This window comes from Myotis yumanensis, unplaced genomic scaffold, assembly GCF_028538775.1.
Source record: "Myotis yumanensis isolate MYYU_CA2020_CCGP unplaced genomic scaffold, mMyoYum1.0.hap1 SCAF_2, whole genome shotgun sequence".
Classification (NCBI taxonomy): Eukaryota; Metazoa; Chordata; class Mammalia; order Chiroptera; family Vespertilionidae; genus Myotis; species Myotis yumanensis.
Window position 1 is genome coordinate 103,248,473 of NW_027223753.1, and position 23,800 is coordinate 103,272,272.

General features: G+C 39.2%; 1 protein-coding gene across 8 annotated transcripts in view; it reads left to right on the forward strand.

Moving 5' to 3' along the window:
* TRPC1 (transient receptor potential cation channel subfamily C member 1) overlaps positions 1–23,800 on the forward strand; it is a 167,670-nt gene that overhangs the window by 82,312 nt on the left and 61,558 nt on the right. For 5 of the 8 annotated variants that reach the window (XM_070405905.1, XM_070405908.1, XM_070405910.1 and 2 more), the window contains 3 exons: positions 5,354–5,485; positions 8,126–8,321; positions 13,267–13,603. In XM_070405905.1, the coding sequence (XP_070262006.1) occupies positions 5,354–5,485; positions 8,126–8,321; positions 13,267–13,603 (665 nt within the window). Of the gene's footprint in view, positions 1–5,353; positions 5,486–8,125; positions 8,322–13,266; positions 13,604–23,800 lie in introns of those variants that run through there. The other 3 variants (XM_070405911.1, XM_070405909.1, XM_070405913.1) reach the window with 3 other exon arrangements.

Here is a 23,800-nt window from a genome sequence, read left to right on the forward strand (position 1 = left end):
CTTTGTTTGCTCTCTTACCTGCCCCCCACCCACCTTCCCTAGGAGGTTTGATGGTCTGTTCAATGCTTCTATGTCTCTGGATCTATTTTTGTTCATCAGTTTACGTTGTTCATTATATTCTACAATGAGTGAGATCATGTGATATTTATCTTTCTCAGACCGGATTATTTAGCTTAGCATAATGCTCTCCAGGTCCATCCATGCTGTTGCAAATGGTACAAGTTCTTTCTTTTTTATAGCAGCGTAGTATTCCGTTGTGTAGATGTACCACAGTTTTCTAATCTACTCATCTGCTGATGGTCACTTAGGCTGTTTCCAAATCTTGGCTATTGTAAATTGTGCTGCTATGAACATAGGAGTGCATATATCTTTTCTGATTGGTGTTTCTGATTTCCTGAGATATATCCCTAGAAGTGGGATTACTGGGTCAAATGGGAGTTCCATTTTTAATTTTTGAGGAAACTCCATACTTTTTTCCACAGTGGCTTCACCAGTCTGCATTCTCACCAGCAGTGCACATGATTCCTTTTTCTCTACATCCTCGCCAGCATTTTTCCTTTGTTGATTTGTTGATGATAGCCATTCTGACAGGTGTGAGATGGAACCTCGTTGTCATTTTGATTTGCATCTCTTGGATGATTAGTGACTTTGAGCATGTTTTCATATGTTCCTTGGCCTTCTGTAAATCCACTTTCAAGAAGTGTGTATTTAGGACCTTTGCCCATTGTTTCATTGGATTGTTTATCTTCCTTTTGTTAAGTTGTATGAGTTCCCTATAAATTTTGGAGATTAAACCCTCATCAGATATAACATTGGCAAATATGTTCTCCCATGCAGTGGGCTTTCTTGTTGTTTTATTGATGGCTTTTTTTTTTTTTTTTGCTTTTTATTTTGATGTAGTCCCATTTGTTTATTTTCTCCTTAGTTTCCATTGTCCTAGGAGCTCTATCAGTAAAGAGATTGATTGCTACTTGTCTGGTATTTTGTTGCCTATGGATTCTTTTAATATTTTTATGGTTTCCCATCTTACATTTAAGTCCTTTATCCATTTTGAGGTTATTTTTGTGCATGGTGTAAGTTGTTGTTCTAGTTTTATTTTTTTGCATGTATCTGTCCAATTTTCCCAACACCATTTATTGAAGAGAGTATTTTGACTCCATTGTATGCTCTTGCCTCCTTTTTTCAAATATTAATTGAGCATAAGGGCTTGGGTCGACTCCAGGTTCTCTGTTCTGTTGCATTGGTCTGTATGTCTGTTTCTGTGCCAGTACCAGTTTTGAGAACAGTGGCTTTGTACAATAGCTAATATCTGGTATTGTGATCCCTCCAACTCTGTTCTTCTTTATTAGGATTGCTGTAGCTGTTCGGGGTCTTTTTTTATTACATATGGAATGTTTGGAGAGTTTTTCTAGGTCTGTGAAATATGCCATTGATATTTTAATGGAGATTGCATCGAATCTATAGATTGCTTATGGTAATAGAGACATTTTAATGTTGTTGGTTCTACCAATCCATGAACATGGTATATTCTTCCATCTGTTTATGTCTTCCTCTATCTCTTTTTTCAATGTCCTGTGATTTTCCAAGTCCTTAGTTGAGTTTATTCCTAGTTATCTTGATTTTTTTGTTGTAATGTTAAATGGGATTGTTTTTTAGTTTCTCTTTCTGTGAGTTCATTATTGGTGTATAAAAAAGCCATTGTTTCCTGGGTTTTAATTTTGTATCCTGCTACATTGCTGAATTCATTAATTAAATCTAGTAGTTTTTTTTAAAAAATATATCTCTATTGATTTCAGAGAAGAAGGGAGAGGGAAAGAGAGATAGGAACATCAATGATGAGAGAGAATAATTGATTGGTTGCCTCTTGCACGTCCCATACTGGGAATCAAGCCTGCAACACCGGCATATGCCCTTGACCACAGTCAAACCAGGACCCTTCAGTCCATAGTTTGATGCTCTATCCATTTAGCCAAACCAGCTAGGGCAAGATAGTACTTTTTTGATGGAGTCTTTAGGGTTTTCTATGTACAATATCATGTCATCTGTAAATACTGACAGTTTTACTTCTTCTTTTCCAATTTGGATGCCTTTTATTTATTCTTCTTGTCTGATTGATATGGCTAGCACTTCCAGTACTATTTTGAACAGGAGTGGTGAAAATAGGCATCCCTGTCTTATTCCTGTTCTTAGGGGAAATGGTTTTAATTTTTGCCCATTGAATATGATGTTGGCTTGTTAGGTTTGTTAGATAAGGTTTTGGTTATATTGAGGTATGGCCCCTCTATTCCCACTTTGCTGAGGGTTTTTATCAAGAAAAGCTATTGGATTTTGTCAAATGATTTTTCTGCATCAATTGATATGTGATTTTTCCTCTCAATTTGTTTATGTGATGTATCACATTTATTGACTTGCGGATATTATTCCAGACTTGCATCCCCGGAATAAATTTCATTTAGTTATGATGTATGATCTTTCTAATGTAGTGCTGGATATGATTTGTTAGAACTGTGTTGAGGATTTTCACATCTATGAGGGGCCCGATGCATGAAATTCATGGAAGAGTAGGCATTCCTTCCCCCTGCTGCTGGCACCAGCTTCCCTTTGGCACCTGGACCCGGGCTTCCATTCAGCCGCCAGCGGGCACCCGGGACCAAGGCTTCCCTCTGGCCACTGGCAGGCACCCGGGACCCGGGCTTCCCTCCCACCGCCAGCAGGTACCCGGGACCCGGGCTTTCCTTGCAGCAGTAGCTTCATCCAGGAGGTCGTCTGGTCTAACTAGCATATTATGCTTTTATTATTGTAGACTAGGGGCCCAGTGCACGAATTTGTGTACCTTGTGGGCTGCGAGGCTGCAGTAGGCACAGGGGCAGGTCTCGGCCCATCCTCCATGCCCCCATCTGGCTCCTCCTGCTGTGGCCCCTGGTCCTCTGTCTGCCAGCAGCCCTACTCCCGCCACCACCACTCCCATGCACTTACAGCGCTGGTCCCGCTAATACCTGCTGACGGCGCAGTGCGATGGACCAGCACCAGCAGTGGGTGCGAGCAGGGCCAGCACTGTCAGTGAGTGTGAGCGGCTGCTGCTACCCTGTTACCTCTCAGGAGCAGGAGGAGGTGGAGAAACCCTCAGGGGCGATCAGGGCCAGCAGCCGCCGCTCACACCTGTTGATGGTGCTGAGCAATCGGGACTGGCGGCAGGCACTGGCAGTGGGCGCAAGTGGCGGCTCTGGTGCTGGCTGTGGGTGTGAGCGGTGCTGGCACTGGCAGTGGGTGCAAGCAGTGGCTCTGGCACCGGCAGCAGGTGTGAGTGGGGCCGGCGCTGGCAGCAGGTGCGAGCACTGGGCGGGGCTGCAGTGTGCGGGAGCAAAGAATTTTCGGTAACCACCAGAAGCTTGCCCTGATGATAGTGACTGGCACCCCTGCTCACCTGCTCCACCATCCCGCTGCGGCCAATGCCCGCCATGTTGCACGCACGCCCCCTGGTGGCCAGCGCACGTTATAGCGACTGGTTGTTCAGTTCTGGTTGTTTCGTCATTTGGTGTATTTGCATATTAGCCTTTTATTATATAGGATAAGTACTTGTTTGTAGCCATTTTTATTCCTTCTGCCTGTGTTCCTTCTTGCCTTTCTATTTCTTCTTTTTACAACAGTCCCTTTAGTATTTCTTGCAATGCTGGCTTGGTAGTAATAAACTCCCTTAGCCATTTTTTGTCTGCAAAGCTCCTGATTTTCCCTTTAGTTTTGAATGATAGCCTTGCTGGATGGAGTATTCTTGGATTCAGTCCCTTGCTTTGCATCACTTTTTATACTTCATTCCATTCCCTTCTGGCCTGATCTGTTTCTGTTGAGAAATCTTTTGATAATCTAATGGGAGATTCCTTGTAGATAACTCTGTCTCTACCTTTCAGCTCTTAAGATTCTCTCTTTGTCATTAACATTTGCCATTGTATTTACAACGTGTCTTGGTGTGGGTCTTTTTGGGTTCATCTTAATTTGGACTCTCTGTGCTTGTGTGACTTTTTCCTTTCCCGCATCAGGCAAGTTTTCTGTCATTATTTCTTCCAATAGGGTTTCTAATCCTTGCTTGTCTTCTTGTCCTTTTGGCACCCCTTTTATACAGATGTTGCTTCATTTCATGTTGTCCCATAGCTCCCTTAAGCTTTCCTCCTGCTTTCTAATTTTTTTTTTCCAATTGCTGTTCAGATTGGGTGGGTTTTTCTGCCCTGTCTTCTAACTCGCTGATTCGGTCCTCAGCGTCTTCTACTCTACTGTTGAAACCTTTCATTGTGTGTGTGTATTTTGTTTTTTATTGTAGCTATATCATTCTTCATTTCCTCTTGATTCTTACATAAGTTGGTAATTTTCTCATCCAGCTGGTTTAGGAACTGTATGACCCTTACTCTGAATTCTTTCTTTGACATATTTCTTGCCTGCATTTCATTTAGTTCTTTTCCTGGTGATTCCTCCTTTTCTTTCCTTTGGGTTTTTTTTTTTTTTTTTTTTTGTCTTTCCCTTTTTCTGTCTCTTTCTGGCTCTGGGCACCCTGTTTGGGGTTCGAGGTGTTGAAGCCCCTAGTGATTCAATAATCCTTGCTAGACTGGAGGCTGGGTCTGCCTTGAGTTTCACACCTTTATTGTCTCTACTCTGAGTTGTACCCTCTTCTCCCATGGTTCTGGTCCCTCAGTTGTCCACTTCAGATTCTCAGGGTCAGTGGGGGTGTGTGTACAATTCCTGTAGTGTGTGACTCCTTTTGAGGGCTCAGAGCCCTCTTGCATGCAATTCACTGTGCAGCCCCGGCACCCAAGGCAGGATGGCGCCCTAGTTTCCTCTGGCAGTGCACATGGAGCATGGTCCTGTGACCTGTGGCTGGGCATACCAGGTTGCACCAGCAGCTCTGACCTGGGTATATTTTTGTTTTAATTCCATTTTGGGTCATGGGAGCATGTCCATGCAGCATCCATTTACTCCTCTGCCATTTTTAATTCATGATTTCATTCTTAGGATTTGAAACATCTTTAAAAAATAACCTAGTTGAATGACTCATGTGTTACATATATTTAGTGTATTAAAGTAGTCTTTATTATTGAAGGAATAACTTAATGATCAAATTATATTAGTTATTAACATTTCATTTAAAATAAGCTAAGATTCAGGAATAAAATTTTTTTCAATATTTTATCTCAAAGTACTTTTAAAGTATTTTTATTTTTATGTAAGTTATCCTGTAATAAGTGTAATTTTTTTGTTTGATTTTAGAATACTATAATTTTAAATTTATGAAAATTGTGAATTAAAAGTACTAATCATGTGTATGTAATAATTTTCTTTTACATTATGGAATAAAATTTTATCACAGGTTTCGTCTTGATATATATCGTTGTTTGGCCAGTCCAGCTCTAATAATGTTAACAGAGGAGGATCCAATTCTGAGAGCATTTGAACTTAGTGCTGATTTAAAAGAACTAAGCCTTGTGGAGGTGGAATTCAGGTGGGAATGAATAGAAATTATAAATTATATTTTAACTTTTTTTCCAGAATATTTTCAGCCTGACTTTTTCATAGGGTAATTTAAAATATATATTTACATTTGATTCAAGATGATAGACCTTGCTGCCACCTACTGGGATTTCCCTTCTCTCTCAGTGGAATAGACCCTGGTATAATTTAGATCACGTCTTCCCATCTGCTCTTTGCCCCTCTTGCACCACTCTTGCTTTGTTCCACATTGCCAAAAGCATCCGAGGGCAGTGAGAAGAGGAGTGGGAATGGCAGCTTGAGCAAGGACAGTTTATAACTACTCTCTGTCCTACCTTCCTTACTCCACATCTATAGTCCTTGGAGTATGATTCTTCATAACGTTTAGAAGCATGTGGAATGCTTCCTGAATGTCAGGGATGTTCCACACAGAGAGACCTAGTTTGTTTTCACTGTTTAGTGAGAGTTTCTGTTAGAAGAAGTATAGCATGTAGACATTTCTTCTGAAATGAAGAGTTATGTGCAGTTTGTATACCCCCAAATCGCTGTTAATAATTTCTTCATAGATAGTTAAGTTGGGGGAAGGGGACCTTTGGGAAAAAACAGCCTATTAAACTGATAGACATTTAAAAAAATTGTTTTAGAAAACTACAATTAGTCAACTTGAGGAAAAGCTTTGAGACTTTCCCTTAAGTTAAAGTATCCCTGATGGCCCTCCAAAGAAGGAAGAATTGATCAAGATTTCTGGCCAGTTCCCACCTTTTTTTTCATGTCCAGCTGATGGTGGAGCCATGTCTTACATTGCTTTCCTCCAATGATTTGATAAGATTGGGAAAATTCAAACTTCTATTTACTGGAAGGGCAAAATGAAGCTTGCAATTTTCTTTGCCTTTATAGCAGTACATAGTGTGTGTCCTTGAGAGCTCTTAGTTCCAGAAATCTTTAAAAATACCTGTTTATACGTTTTCAAGTTTGGAACTACTATCTTTTAATTTGGATATATTAAAATTTACCTCAACTTGAAATGACAAAGTATATACTTGGATGAACATGAGACATGCTTAAAATGTAATTTTTTTGCTACTTTAATTAGCAGATGAGACTGTTAATAAAGTATTTCTTTTAAATATGAAGAACTTTCTATTATAATCTCATAGAGTTCTGAGTTACCATATAAAATACAATTCCTTCCAAAAAGGGATTTGAAACAACTACTATGATTAAATTATAATCATAGACTAATAAAGTTAGATTTTGAAGTGATAATAGAATCCTTTTCTATAACCCCTTGTTTTTATAGGCAGGGAATGTGATCTATATAGGTTACCTGTTTTACTGGTACCAACATCTAATTAGGAACAGAGTTGACATTGAAAGTAGGAGCAGAGTTGTAACTAGAACAGAGGACTCTTTGCATCTAGTCTACTATATCTTCATCCAAATTATACAGACTCTTTGCAGTCTTTCAGGAATTTATTAGAGCTTAAGCAAATTAGGTTGATTAAATGTATTCATTTTACCTTTGAATATAGTGGTTTTACAATCTTTATCTAAGGTGAGATATCTTTGTAAAAATATATACTCTAGATGAATGTTCCCACCTGCAACTAGATTTCTCGACTGAAGCAGGTACTAATTCAGTTGTTAAAGAAATCCAACTATTTATTCTTAGGTATTTTGGTAACATAGTAAATGCAAAGAATGGATGAGAAAAATGTTAGCCCCTAAGAGTTTTTAATTTTTTTAGTTATAACTTTATGCAGCCAGTTTATGGAAGACCCTGTTTTAGAGAAATATTAATCAATAGGAAATCTTCCTATTTTCCCTTCCTTTCCCTTTAAGAAAAAAAAAAAGGAATAAAAATTTCTGAAGTTCAGTGGACTCATAATTATTTATTTCTAACTTTATTCTTAAATTATTATACTCAGATATAAATTTAATATAATGAATATATTTTTTAAAAATTGTCTACTAAAACTTCTTAGTTCCTCACAGATTGATTTAGGCCTGACTTTAACAAGCAGTTAAATCCTAAGTTTTAAGGAAATGTGATTCTGAAAGAGAATTCTTGACTAGACATGTTTTAGGATCTTTCTTTTTAACTTGAATTTTTTCAAATGAACACTGTAAAAATGAATCAAAATACTATTTTAATATCAGAAGTAGCATAAACATGTTGTAGACTGTTATTGAAAAACTGTTTAGTTAAAAACTATAGAATAACATTTATTGGTTAGCATAAATATATTGTTATCTATTGTTTAGATAAGTAATATAAAAGGAAGTTTTATACCAAACTTATAGAGAATAAGGGAAAATGAATTAAGAGAAGAGTTGGTTGACAAATATCAGAATTTCTAGGGATATCAGTATATATATGGAAATATATATATATATATATATATATATATACACATATATATACATATATATATGGAAGCATTGTGTGAACACCATGAACATAACTGTATTATAGTTTTCCCCAAAGCTGTGGAAAATTAATACACAGTAGGTTCCTTTGACAGTCAGCACATAATGACTTCACACACCACTATCAGAACTAAAATGTTACTGAGTAAAAGTTTTCTAGTGAATATAGCGTAGTTGGAAGTTGGAAGTGACATTTCTAACAATCAACCATTGTATTTTACAGGAATGATTATGAGGAACTAGCTCGGCAATGTAAAATGTTTGCTAAAGATTTGCTTGCACAAGCCCGGAATTCACGCGAATTGGAAGTTATTCTAAACCATACATCTAGTGATGAGCCTCTTGACAAACGAGGATTGTTAGAAGAAAGAATGAATTTAAGTCGTCTAAAACTTGCTATCAAATATAACCAAAAGGAGGTATGAGCGTTTCTGTGATGTATTTAAATTATTTCCTCCACAGTAGTCTAGTGGCTCAGGGCAAAGGCTTTGGAGCAGCACATATAAGTTGAGATCCTAGTTCTTCATAAAAATGTGTGTCCTTAGGAAAGTTATTGAATCTGTCTGAGCTTTAGTTTTAAGAATTAACTAAGAATATATAGTTAAGAGTTTAGTATAATGAGTACTAGTATTAAGCAAGTATTCAGGGATAATTGCTATTATTTTTAATTTTAATAATAATATATATTAATTTAATGTTTGGGGAAATATTAGCTACACAGGTAAGATCTTATGTCATGACCTCACAGTAAACTTTCCCTCTTGTGTTTTGTTTTTCCTAGTTTGTTTTATTGATCTGTTATAATAGTTCTTTATATAGTAATACTACCTATCTGCTTAAAAATAAAGTATCAGATGTTATGTTTCCTGATTCTTATTTGTTAATTCATTGTGAAATCCGAAGGTGGAGAGGCACATGGTAATATAACTAAGTTGAATCTGGCTCTTCTGGCATCATCCCTTCCTATTAAGGGAAATACCTATTTCTACTCCCCATACACATACATACACATGATTCAGGAACTTGAAGAAGAAAGGTATGTATTTTAAATTTCATTTAGGGATAATTTACTAAACATTTTATATTTAGACAATGATATCTAGTTGACAGTATGGAGTATTGATAAATGGTACTTCAAAGGTATTGCTTCTGAGACCCATTTTTATTATCAACATAGATGTTGGATTAAAACTTGTTTATCAAATCTATTTTAATATAAAAATGGGGCCTGAATAGATAATGGTAAAAAACAAAATACAGAACCTTTGATCCTAGGAACAGAATGATTATTTTTATCTTGGTTTAAAATTTGAGCCTCACCATAGGTTTGATACAGGAATTTTAAGATGTTTTCCTTAAGATTACCTAGATAATATATTGCTTATCCAGATCTCTGCCTTCAAGTCATATATATATTTAATATAAAATATTAAATATATATATTTAATATTCCAAGGTCCTTAGTTAAGGTAGAAAATTTATAGGGAAATAAATTAAGTACAATAATTTGAATCAGTGTAGCTGTAAGATTATAAATCAATAAAATACCTATATGGTTTCAAAAGGAAATACAATGCTAATGCATATAAGTAGAAACATGTAAACTTCTTCTAATATACATTTTGGCTAGACATTATTGACTAAATCTTAGGTTAATTTCTTTACTACGTTGTTCTACAACTTAAACATGAAATTTTAGAAAATGTTAGAATAGAGAGAGAACAAGATGCAAAATCAACTTAAGTGATTGGGAAAAGAATTAAAGAAAGGTGGAAAGAACCAAGGTTATCTGGTTAGGGAAGAAAAAAACTAAGAGGCAGTTTCCTGATGACATATTTGTATCCCTGGAGGACACACAGGAGATACCAAATATTTTATTTGAAGGAAGGTGAAAGAAAAGTAAGTAAGTAACTTTTATGTAATTTTGTAATGTTTTATAAGGAAAGGAACATTGAAAAATGATACTTGGGTATTTGTTCATTTTTTTCCTACTGGCCTCCTGTGGCAAGTATTGAATGAATATGCCTTACCCACATTGTGTATCCTATTTTGAGAGAAAAGTTCTTTTTCATTGGCCTGAAGACCCTTACTCCATTTTATTGTCAATTCATATTTTTTAATTTTTCAATTACACTTGACATTCAGTATTATTTTAGTCAATAAATATTTGCCATCTATTTTTGTAAGAACTCAAAGTTCATTGTAGAGTAGAGTCCCATGTGAATTATTTTCACCCATTGTCCTTTGTTTTTTGTCATTGGTTTTGGCTGGGATTTGAACTATGAACTTTGCATTAAGAAGATAATACCTGTGATAGGACAATAAAATCTGGAGTTGGAGATGACCCTTCCTGACTTTGTTATGTTATAAATAACCACAGCCTAACTTATTTGAAACTTGAGTGCAGAAGTGAAATAGGGTTAGATTGTTTGAAGCCACTTGTGTAACGGAGACAGACAGAAGCATAGAGCTTTTGTATAAATTTGCTTTTAGTTTGTTTTCCTCAGTCTTTGCCCTGCCAGCCAAGAATATCCTTCCATTGTGTCATGTGTAAGCTTTACAGATGTTCAGAATTCAACGTTAAAGATCCAGCATAGGTTGGATTTTCCTGCAAGCCCATATGTGTCTAGCACATGGTGGCAACATGTAGAGTGTCATGGTTGAGACGGTTTTCTGAAGGGTTTGCACTCCTCTAGATGGCATTTGTATTAGGTCTAATTTGTCCTGTTGATACTACTCCTGGCTGTGATTCAGATCTTACTGTGACAGCTACAATGGTGCAGTGCAAAGGAGCCACATAGCAGTTTGTTCTTCTACCACACTGCAGTGACTGCTCTGAGCCAGTCCTTCATGTGAGAATCCAACACTTTCCTCATTTCAGGCAGACTCTGGATGTTTCCTTTTACTTAGCTGAGTGTAATCTCTCAATGATTTCAATTATCTTTGGTTGTAAAATGATTAACATTATTTGCATTTTTCTTATAATAAATGCTTCTGTACTTTTTAAAGAAAAAAAATAAATAGTAATATTTTTAATTGAAAGGAAGATACTCTATAATTTTAAGGATGAATGAAACTAGATTTCTAAATATGATTAAAAGAGAAGATAATATTTTCCCGAATAGTTGGTAAACTTTATTTAGGTAATTCATCCTGAATAACAAAGTACCCTGATACTTAGGGGCATAAAACAGCATTTCTTTTTTTTTTTTTTCATTTTAAAAATTCTTTATTCTTGAAAATATTACATATGTCTCCGTTCCCCTCTATTGACCTCTCCCCGCCTGTTCTTGCCCCTGAAAACAGCATTTTATAATAGTTTCATAATCATTTTATAATGCTCTTGGATCCTTTAGGTCTAGAATTAGGAAAGGACACAGCAAGGATGATTTGTCTCTGTCTCACTATGTGTAGGGCCCACCTGGAGGTAGCTCTAATGACCAGGGCTGCAATCATCTAGACTCTAGAGGCTTTGTCGATCATATGTCTGGTGCCTGAGCAGCAGCTGAGGACTCAAACAGGGAGCTCTGAGTGGACTGGATGTTCAGGTGGATGGGTCCATAGAGGGGGGCCTCCTGAGAACTGTAACTGAGGAGGGGCATGGCTGTCAAGGTGGATTGGCTGCAAGGAAATGGTCTGAGAATCCTCTGAGGGCTGGCTAGAATGCCTCCATATAGTCTGGGCTTCCTCACAGCAGGGTAGTTTCATGGTAGGAGAACATTATACCGGGCAGTTTATGGCTCCAAGAGCAGAGTTCTTCCAAGTGGAAACTTCATGACTTTTTATGACCTATCTTCAGAAGTCACATAGCATCACTTCTTCCAGAATCTCCTGGTGAAAGCAATCACAGACCTGGCCAGTGGTGCTCAGTGGTTAGAGTGCCAGCCTGTGCACCAAATGTCCCAGTTTCAATTCCCAGTTAAGGGCACGACATACCTGGGTTGTAGATTCGATCCCTAAAAATCAATGGAAAAAAATATCCTCAGGGGAATAACAACAACAAAATAAGTAAAAATAAATAAAAAATGTAAAGAAGTAATCACAAGCTTGTTGAAGGGTAGGGAACATTGATCTCGCATCTCTTGATTAGAGGAGTATCAAAGAATTTAAAATCCACCACAGACTTATAACATTTCCAATTGAAATTTTGTTTTTCTAATTACATATTTAACATCATTTAATTAAATCATCATTATATAGAGGGATTGCAAGGACAGCAAACAGTCCTAAGATTGCTTTGATATTTGGGGGAAGGGTGAAACCAATCAGTTTGGCATGTTACTAAATTGGGTAATTGGTGGGAGAAAAGGCTATTTCTCCAATATTTCATCTTGAAAGACAAATTAAGATTCTGTAGGAACACCTGAATCTGAGCAAAAGAATAAAAGATGAAATAAGAATTAAGTGCTAAAAGAAACATATAGTATATGAGGAAATTTCTTAATAAGCATAATAAACAATAGAAATTTTGTTTTAAAAACTTTGTTTTAAATTATACCTCAGGATAAATCATTTTAAAACAGAAGAGTGGCTAAATATTATTTAGATATCTGAACGATGTTATGATCACTTGTGCTTCACTTTAGTAACTTTAAACCTGATCCCGTTACTTATGTAGAGCTATCAGAATCCTTAAGTGAGCATTATATTGGGGAAACACTTCTGGAATTTGCAAACTAGAATTTTCTTCTTATTTGGGAACATTTTTCATTGTCACACCAAATTCAGTTTTAATTAGATTAAAGAGTAACTTTACTGCATTTAAGTTTTTCTGCTTTTATGGATCATAAATGTCTGATTTTATACTTTGATTGCTTTGTTATCTTGACATCTTGGTTTCTTGTAACTGAAATCATTAATTTTTGTAGACTAAAGTCTCTTTCTATGATTTTTACTTGTTAAACTTGAAATTTCATAAACATTATAAGAGCATTTATAAATCAAATTTGCAAATAACTAAGGAGGCTAATTAATAATTATCACTATGTAATGTACATGCTATTAACCAGGCACTATTTTAAGAGCTTTACATTTAATCCTTATAACAAGTTTATGAAGTAGATACTATTACTATCTTCATTTTACATGTAGGGAATTTGAGTGTTAGAAAGGTTTAAAAACTTGTTCAAGGTCATTTAATGAGTGATAGTGCCTAGATTTGAATCTAGGTAATCTGGCTCCAGAGTCTATGCTCTTAACCTCTATACTCTTTATTCATGTGAGAAAAAAATCTATGTGGACCATATAAAATTGATTTTAAGCTATTATTAAAACTTTGAATGTCAGTTAAATAATGGTATTACCAGATCCTATTTACAGGTTTCACTTCACTTTTTTTTTTTTTATCTGTGTATTCCTTTTCAGTTTGTCTCCCAGTCTAACTGCCAACAGTTTCTGAATACTGTTTGGTTTGGACAGATGTCAGGTTACCGACGTAAGCCTACCTGTAAGAAGATAATGACTGTTTTAACAGTTGGCATCTTTTGGCCACTTTTGTCACTTTGCTATTTGATAGCTCCCAAATCTCAGTTTGGCAGAATCATTCATACACCCTTTATGAAATTTATTATTCATGGAGCATCATATTTCACATTCTTGCTGTTACTAAACCTATATTCTCTTGTCTACAATGAGGATAAGAAAAACACTATGGGACCAGCCCTTGAAAGAATAGACTATCTTCTTATACTGTGGATTATTGGTAAGTATCAGGTTCATTTGAAAGGTTCTGCCTCTATTTATCCCATTAATTCTCCTTTGCTTGGTGGCATTATAAACATCTGTATTCAATTTGAACACTTCTATGATCATTGAATACATAACTAACATTTTTGTATAGATAAATGTTCCTGAACTTAGTGATAAGGGAATAGAGATTTATTGAGTATTAATTACATAATTATATGGAAGTTAGATTTTTTTGTTCTCAGTCTCTAAAATTATGACTGTTAAAAACAAAGTTTGCTGATGAATGCTTTTTTTGGTAATAGAGTGTGAACCAATTCATATGGGTTTTTTTATTTTTTTAAATTAATCTTTATTGTTGAGATTATTACAGATGACCATCTTTCCCCCCCCCCCCCATAGCTTCCCTCCACCTGGTTCCCACTCCACCCCATACCCTCCCCACCCTATTGTCTGTGTCCATAGTTAATACATACATGCATATAAGATCTTTGTCTAATCTCTTCCCGCACCCTCCCACACCCCCTTCCCTCTGAGAATCGTCAGTCTGTTATATTTCAATGCCCCTGATTCTATTCCATTCACCAGATTTATTCATTTGATTTTTAGATTCAATTGTTGATAGATATGTATTTGTTGTCACTTTGTTGTTCATATTTATTATCTTTACATTTTTCTTCTTCTTCCTCTTTAAAAATACCCTTCAGCATTTCATATAATACAGTGGGGCCTTGACTTAACGAGTGTCCCAACTAACGAGTTTTTTGAGATACCAGCTGTCTCTCGGCCAATTTTTTGCATTGAGTTGACAGAGTAATTTGAGTTAAGGAGCTCCTTAACGAGCTCAGTCTCGGAACGAATTAAACTCGTAAGTCAAGACCCCACTGTACTGGTTTGGTGGTGGTGAACTCCTTTAGCTTTTTCTTGTCTGTAAAGCTCATTATCTGACCTTCAATTCTGAATGATAGCTTAGCTGGGTAGAGTAATCTTGGTTGTAGGTTCTTGCTATTCATCACTTTGAATATTTCTTGCCACTCCCTCCTGGCGCGCATAATTTCTGTTGAGAAATCAGCTAACAGTCGTATGGGTACTCCTTTGTATGTAACTAACTGTTTTTCTCTTGCTGCTTTTAAGATTCTCTCTTTGTCTTTTGCCCTTGGCATTTTAATTATGATGTGTCTTGGTGTGGACCTCTTTGAATTCCTCTTGTTTGGGGTTCTCTGTGCTTCCTGGATTTGTAAGTTTATTTCTTTCACCAGGTAGGAGAAGTTTTCTGTCATTATTTCTTCAAATAGGTTTTCAATATCTTGCTCTCTCTCTTCTTCTGGCACCCCTATAATTCTGATGTTGGTGCGCTTGAAGTTGTCCCACAGGCTCCTTACACTATCTTCATATTTTTGGATTCTTTTTTCTTTTTGCTTTTCTGGTTGAGTGTTTTTTGCTTCCTCCTATTTCAAATCATTGATTTGATTCTCAGGATCTCTAGTCTACTGTTGAATCCCTGTATATTATTCTTTATTTTAGTCAGTGTATGCTTAATTTCTGACTGGTCCTTTTCCATTTTTACGGCATTCTCACTAAGATCCTTGAAAGTCTCCTTAAGTTCCTTGGAGGTTTCTAGAAGATTCTTGAGTAACCTTATAATTGTGATTTTGAACTCTATATCCAATAGTTTGCCTTCTTCCATTTCTTTCATTTGTGACATGGTTCTTTGTCTCCACATTTTTAGTCTTCCTGTATTTGTTTCTATGTATTGGGTAGCTGCTAAGTCTCCTTGAGTTGATAGAGTGGCCTTGTGTAGTAGGTGTCCTATAGGACCCAGTGGCTCAGCTTCCCCAATCACCTGAGGTGGACACTCTTGGTGCACCCCTTTGTGGGCTGTGTGCACAGTTTTGTTGTAGTTGAACCTTGATTGCTTTTGGTGTCACTGGGAGGACTTAACCTCCAGGCCAATTGTCTGTAGGGACCAATTGTGACTACAGTGGGAGAGCTGCTGTGCAGAAGACATCCATATGGACCAGGACTTGCTTCAGTGGGGCTTTGGTGCTCACTGAGTCTGCCTCTTGAGTGTGTTGCTTATGGATGTGAAGAGTTGTAATCTGGTATGGTCTCGCACTGACTACTGGGTACACTGGCTCTTGGGTCTCCAGGGAGGTGCAAAGTCAGCCACTGCCTGGGGCCACCCAGCAGGAGCTACAGAGAGATCTGCAGATTCCTCCTCTTTGTATCGGGTTTGGAAGTGCCCAGACAAGGCCAGCTGTGAAGCAAGCAGGCTGGTGCTGGTGCAGGTTCTTGGGCCTTTTATTGATAGGTTTGGGGCTCCCTGACTTAACTGCAGCTTGTTTGACCCAGCTGCAGCTTGAGAAAGGACACACCATTCACATGCAAAAGCCACTGCACACCACTTGGGTGGGGTTGTAAGTTGCGCCAGGCGGGGTCTCAGGGAATCAGCAGGGTAGAGCAAACAGAAATGGCTGCAAATCAGCCCTGCACCGGGGAGATCCCAGCATGGGAACAGTGGCCACTGCAAGCACCTCCGTCTGGAAGAAAACCACCCCTGAGTTCCTGCCCTGATGCCAGACAGTCCAGTTTCTCCCCGTATGTGTCTGGGTCCCCCAGAGCCTCGCCCGGCACTGGAGCTCAGAGGAAGTGGGAGCTTGTAAATTCAGTTCGTGGTACTGGCCTTTTAAGAAGCTGAGTCTCCAGGAGCCTGTGTGTCACTCAGCCCCAAACCACACTGGTTTTTACAGTCAGTAATTCTTACTGCCCATAGGGACTTCTTTTCCCAGCTCTGGAATCCTGGGCTGCAGGTCTGGTGAAGGGCTGGGACCCCTCGCTCCTCTGGGTGGCCTCCACAGAAGCGATCTCCCTCCCAATTAAAAAAACAGCAGACCTGGTGCCGGATCAGCCCGTTCCATGCCTCCGCACCTCCACACCTCCTACCAGTCTCAGTGTGCTTTCTTCTTTATTTCTCTCGTTGTAGTACTTCCACTCAGCCAGCTTTTCAGTGATTCTGGATGATGGTTCTGTATTTTAGTTGTAATTTTGATGTTGTCGTGGGAGGCAGCAAGTTCAGGTGTTTACCTATGCCACCATCTTGGTTCTCCTCATATGTATTTTGAAATGTAATATGTTTTATACTCGGTTGCATTTGAAGAGTTAAGTATTTTGTTATAATGTTATATCATTAGTTTTCCTTTGAAGAACCTATTAACTTTTGTAGTTACATTTTCCTGGTGACTCACTCTAAAAATGAGTTCTTTGTATTGATAGCTAGAACTCTTTAGAAATTACAGGAGATATATATATACACACATATATATAACGTTTTGTTTTGTGAAAATTGTTTTTTATAAGTATTATGGTGTATGACGAATATTTTAAATGACCTTATGCTGCCCTTGCCCTTTCTTTGATCGGGGTGGGAGGTAAGCAGTTGAGATATAATCATATTTCTGTTTTTAGAGTTTTAATGACATCTCCTTTATTTCTCTCTGGATCTTCAACCTTGTTTTTAACCTCAGCATTTTCGATTTATCTTTCTACTATTTGCTATAGAGTAACAGTATTGAAATTTAGTCTTTTCTATGGTGTAAAGCACTGATTGACTTATGTGTTTTTTTTAAAATATATTTTAGTGATTTTTTACAGAGAGGAAGGGAGAGAGATAGAGAGTTAGAAACATCGATGAGAGAGAAACATCGATCAGCTGCCTCCTGCACATCTCCTACTGGGGATGTGCCCGCAACCCAGGTACATGTCCTTGACCGGAATCGAACCTGGGACCTTTCAGTCCGCAGGCCGACGCTCTATCCACTGAGCCAAACCAGTTTCGGCTTGACTTATGTTTTTGATGATTTCAATTATTAACTAATTTGAGAACAGTGAATGTACAGTATTCACTTTTAATTCTCCTTCAGTTATAAAATTAATTTGCATACTTTGGATTTTTATTTTTAATTGGAAATTAATTCATTTCAAGTAACTCAAATCAGTTTTTCACTTTCAGTGGTGTTCAATCCATGGTACATTAATACTTAAAATTAGGTAGATAAAACAGACTTTCGGTGAGATGACAGAGTAGATATACAGTGTGCTCCTCTTCTCCCATGATCACAGCAAAACTACAACTGAAGTACACAATAACCATCATTGAGAATCACCTAAAGACTACCTTAACAGAACTCCTATAACTAAGGATATAACAGAAGAAGACACAGCGAAACCTATATGAGGGGTGGATACAAGATACAGGCTGCTTTCACACCCACTTTGGCAGTTGAGAATCGGGAGGCTGTGGAAGTTCCCCCTGAAGAGTGAAGATTTCCCCTGAGGAGCGAAGGGTCCCAGTCCCACACCACACTCCTTAGCCAAGGGCTCCAGTACTAGGAAGAGAAGTCCCCATAATTTCTGGTTGTGAAAACCAGTAGGGATTTTGGCTGAGTGAGACAGAAGGCTGCTAAGAGTACCAGGCATTCCTCTTAAAGGGTCTGCTCAAGGATTTAACTTGCTGACCAACTCGCAGGCTCTGAACTCTAGCGCTGGGGCCGCAGCCAGCAATATACTAGGAGTAACTGACTTGTGTGGATTCAGGGTGAAAGCTGGACAGGCAACTTTCTCCCAGATAGAAATGCTTTCGCTCCCAGGCACAAGTGATTGTTCGTTTGTTGATCCCTCTTCCCACCCAGTTGCAGGTGTAGATGGGCTCCATATCTGAATCTCAATCCACCTGGCTAACACTGTTCACCCTTCCCTGGTGATTCCCTAAGACCCTGCCCAACCCAACTTGAGGGCTCACCCAAGCCTCTTCCAGTGGCTTTTCTATATAAATGGCCTGTCTTGGCTCTCAAAGGTTCACAAAACTGAAGCAACAGTATCTGGCCTTGACATGCCCTATATTTCTTGCTAAGTAGCCTCAATCCTGGCACTATGGGAAGCCAGCCTTAATTCACAGTTTAGCCTTTCTCAGGCACTTCCAAGCCCAGCACAGGTGGCAACCATATGCAGATCACTTTGGAGCTTATACCAAGTGGCTCCAGGCAGGTCATATACAACAGTTGACCTTAGCCAGCACCATAACCCCTCCCAAGAGGCCCCAGAACCAACACATTCAGTGGCCAGCTTCAGACCACACCAGAGCACCATACAATTATCTCTACAAATGACACACAGAAAAGGCAGACTTGGCAGGCACCAGAGCCTCACTAAAGCAAATCCTGCTCTTTAGGTTCTGTCCCTGCATGACAGCTCCTCCACTAGAGTCACGGCCATTCTTCACAACCAATCAGCTGGAGGGTCAATCCCTTCCATTGACATGAAAACAGCAATCAAGGCTCAACTACAACAGAAGGGCACACAAAACCTACAGAAGGGACACACTTGGAGCACCTGGCTCAGGTAACCAGGGAGACTGCACCACTGGACCTTACAGACACTTACTACATAAGGCCCTCTACCAAGACCAGGAGACATAGCAGCTCTACTTAATGCATAAAACCAAACACAGGGTGGCAGCCAGAATGAGGAGACAAAGAAACATGTTCCAAATGAAAGAACAGAATAAAACTTTAAAAACAGAACTAACAAAATGGAGATAAGCAACCTACTAGATGCAGAGTTCAAAACACTGGTTATAAGGATGCTCAATGAGCTTAGGGAAAGAGTAGTTGAACTCAGAATTTCAACAATAAAATGGAGATGAAGAATACAGCAATTAAAATGATGAATACATAACAGGGTATCAACTAGATTAAAGGAAGCAGAAGATCGATTCAGCAATTTGGAAGATACTAGTAGGGTAACAGAAGACACCCAATCAGAACAGCAAAAAGTATCCCCCCCCCCCCAAAAAAAATGAGGATAGTTTAAGGGGCCTCTGGGACAGCATTAGGTATACCAACATGCACATCAGAAGGGTACCAGAAGGAGAAGAAAGAAAGAGAAAGGAATTGAAAACCTACTTGAAGAAATAATGACAGTAATCTCTCCTAACCTGGTATATGAAATAGACATTCAAGTCTAGGAAATGCAGAGAGTCCCAAAGAAGATGAACCCAAAGAGGCCCACACTAAGATACATTAAAATTGAAATGCAAAAGGTTAGAGACAAAGAATCTTAAAATCATCAAGAGAAAAGCAGTTAGTTACCTACAAGGGAGCTCCCATAAGATTGTCAGCTGATATCTTAACAGAAGCTTTCCAGGTCAGAAGGAAATGGCACAAAATAGTCAAAGGAATGAACAGCAAGGCCCTGCAACAGTGGTTCCCAAGTTTTTTTTGGCCATGCCCCACCTAACACTACGGTGTCGGGTGAATTTCCCGCCAAAATATAAGATGGCGCGGGCAATTATTTAGGTTTCCCGCGCAAAATCAGGGATTTTTATGATACCTATTACCCCAATGGGTATGAAACGGTTCGCATACGCAGGTAGGTATCTTTGTGAACGGCAAACAAACAAATATTTGGTAATACGCAGTTACAATCGTCCCGAGTTTACACGTTTCCCGCACTCCACCGCAAATCTATATGAACCGAGTTAAGACGGCTCCCGCGGAGTACGCGCAATTCACGCGAGCCGACTTAACTCGTTTCCCGCAATCCAAGTGCTAAGCATCTCTAAAATCCTGATGCTCCCCACCCCCCGTGACATAACATTTTTATTATTCAAAAAGTGAACTCCTATTCAGGAATGAAAGGACAGTTGAAGTACTGAGGAAGAAATCACTAAGAAATTGTTAAAATAATAATATGAAGTAATATGAAAAAATAGCAAATAAAGTTTCAAAACATATAATAGAGAACTAAAATGCATAAATATGCCACAATACATATTTATATACTGTATATGAGGCCCAAACCATAAGAAATGCAAAAAATTCATTGTTAATCATTCTCAAATTTCCCCCCTTAAAAATCAAATTGACCCCCTGTGGGGTGTGTGCCCCACATTGAGAACTACTCTTCTACAACCAAGACTACTCTAACCAGCAAAGCTATCATTCAGAATTGAAGTAGAGAGAAATAGCTTCCCAGACGAGAAAGCTAAAAGAGTTCACCACCACCAAACCTGTATTACAAGAAATGTTAAAGGGCCTTTAAGGAGAAGAAAGGAAAAATAAAATAAATATTAATAATGAGATGGCAATAACTACATATCCACCGACTGTTACTTTAAATGGATTAAATGCTCCAATCAAAAGACATAAGAAAACAATACCCATTTATATGCTGCTACTAGAGACCTACTTCAGGTATCAATACACACAGATTGATTGTAAAGAGATGGTAAAATGCGAGAGTCCACAGCCAGCATGGCTTTCGCAGGTTCAAAGGCTTGGAGGAAGAGCTGACGCACAAATGATACACAAGATGAAATATTATTTTTAATACCTGGGGAAACCAGAGGAAAACTCAACCATAGCAGTCAAGTTCTCTCTGTTGCTCCGTTCCCAGCTGCTTTTATTAGCTAGAATACACAATTGCCTTTAGGAATGCAAACAGACGTATCAATGGTAATGTTTAGTAAACAGTAAGATTGTCAGGTTTTGGGGGAGTTTCCTTTAGGCCATTGAGTCAGCAGCAAGTAATAAAATGTAGATATTCACCCTGTGAATATCAAAAGGAGTCCTGGTCAGCCTTCTGCCAGACTCCTCACATTTATATCAGTTACTGTTGATCTTAGTCTCCAGCAGTAAAAGATATTTCATGGAAATGGAAACCAAAAAAGCTGGGGAGCAGTACTTATCTTAGACAAAATAGACTTTAAAATAAAGGTTGAAAGAAGAGACAAAAAATGACCCAGCAATTCCACTTTGAAAAGATACATGCTTCCCTGTGTTCATTGCAGCATTGTTTTATAGTCAAGATATGGAAGCAACCTAGGTGTCTATCCATGGACAAATGCATAAAGAACAGGCGGTATGTGTGTACAATGGAATATGACTCAGCCATTAAAGGGAGTGCAATCTTGCCATTTGCACTACCATGTATGGATCTGGAGAGTGTTGTGCTGAGTGGAATAGGTTAGACAGAGAAAGAAAAGTGTCATATGATTTTATTTATATGTGGAATCTAAAAACAAAATAATGAACAGGCAAGGCATTAGATTCATAGATACCAAGAATGGGTTTTTTTTTAAGTATATTTTATTGATTTTTTACAGAGAGGAAGGGGAAGGGATAGAGAGTTAGAGACATCTATGAGAGAGAAACATAGATCAGCTGTTTCCTGCACACCCCCTACTGGGGATGTGCCCACAACCAAGGTACATGCCCTTGACCAGAATCGAACCTGGGACCCTTCAGTCTGCAGGTCAGTGCTCTGTCCACTGAGTCAAACCGGTTAGGGCGCAAGAATGTTTTGATGGTTGCCAGATGGGAAGGGGTTTAGGATCCTGGTTAAAAAGGGGAAAGGGACTAAGATATGCAAATTGCCAGTTATAAAAAATAGTCATAAGGATGTACAATATAGCTAATGTGGTCAATAATCTTATATAATAAAGAGGTAATATGCAAATTGACCCTCACTCCATCATGCCGTCACAAGATAGCTGCACCCACAGCAGAGGCAGGGTTCCCATAACACAAGATGGCTGTGCCCATAGTGGAGGCGGGGTTCCCATAACGATCCATAATGAACGATCAGCAGGGACCTGAGGCTGTGTGGCACTGGGCCAGGGCAGGGGACCTGAGGCCGCGTCCTCTGCCTGGCAGGGCTTGACGGGGGACCGCAGGCCGCACCCCTTGCCCTGGTGCTGGGCTGGGGGATCTGAGGGTGTGCAGGGGACCTGAGGCTGCGCCCCACACCCGGCGGGGCTTGACGGGGACCCTAAGGCTGCGCCCCCCACCCGGCGGGGCTTGATGGGGGACCTGAGGCTGCGCTGCCCCCCTCCCCCCCCACCCAGCAGGGCTTTATGGGGGTGGGGCCTGCTGGGTCTGGATCTCACCCAATGGGGGTGGGCCAGCAGCCGGGTCTGGGACTCCTGTGCTTTCGAGGTGCACGCGGGTGGGCAGGGAGTGTGCCCCAGACTCTGACAGGAGGAAGATTTTCATATACATTTTACTAATTTTCTTTCATTTATGACACTACTATTATAGAGAAAGGGCAAATAGCAATAATTAAATATTTTCTCTAATTAATTTCCTTTTAGTGTGCATGAATTTCATGCACCAGGCCACTAGTCTATACTAATAAAAAGTTAATATGCTAATTAGACTGGATAGACCGGACATCTTCTGGACATCATTCCGGATGTACTTCCTGACAAAGCTGGGGCGTGGCCGGCCTGCAAACCACTGCGGCCCCTCACCCAGGCCAGCCCCACCCCCAGTGGGGACACCCATCCTGATTGGGGGCAGGGCCAGCCTGCAAACCCCACAGCCCTTTGCCCCGGCCAGCCCCACCCCACCCAATGGGGACCCCCCACCCTGATCCAGGGCCCCCTTCAGGGCAGGCCAGCTGGCCCCCACCCGTGTACCCAGCCTCTATCCTATATAATAAAAGGGTAATATGCAAATTGACCCTAATGGCAGAAAGACCACTGGACCAGTCACTATGAGGCGCACTGACCACCTCTTGGTCCCTTTCCCCAGCCGGCAGGCTCCGATTGCCTGATGGCCACCCACGGTGGGGGCGGAGCCAGTGAGTGGGCGGGAACAGCCAACCTCTCGGTCCCTTCCCCTGGCCATCAGGCACCAATCACCCGATGGTGAATGTTTCGTCATTTCGATGTATGTACATATGTGCTTGATGGTTTTTAGTATTTATTTACCACAAGTATAGGTCAAGAATTGTTATCTTTCTTTTACATTTTTTTTACTGTTTCATTTCATTACTGCTGTGTATGTGTTCCATGTGAGTGACGTAGGTGCTTATGTAGGTGGGTTCCGACTTACAGCGAAAATCGCGTTACATCGCGCCATAGGAACGGATCTCCAATGTAACCCAAGGACCTACTGTACTTTGGCATATATAGTTCCAAATTGAATTGTTATAGATCTCTTCAATATGAAATTTGTGTATAGTCATTTGGATAGATTGAAAAATGTTGGGCTGAAACTAATCTCTAAGAAACAATTTCTTTCTCTATTCATTTAAACTATTTATGAAAGATTGTTGTGTATATCTTAGTCATGAAGAAAGGAAATTTTATATTATTCATTTATAGCATATTGTTTAAATGGTAGTGAGAAAGAAAGAATATTTTGTTTTATAA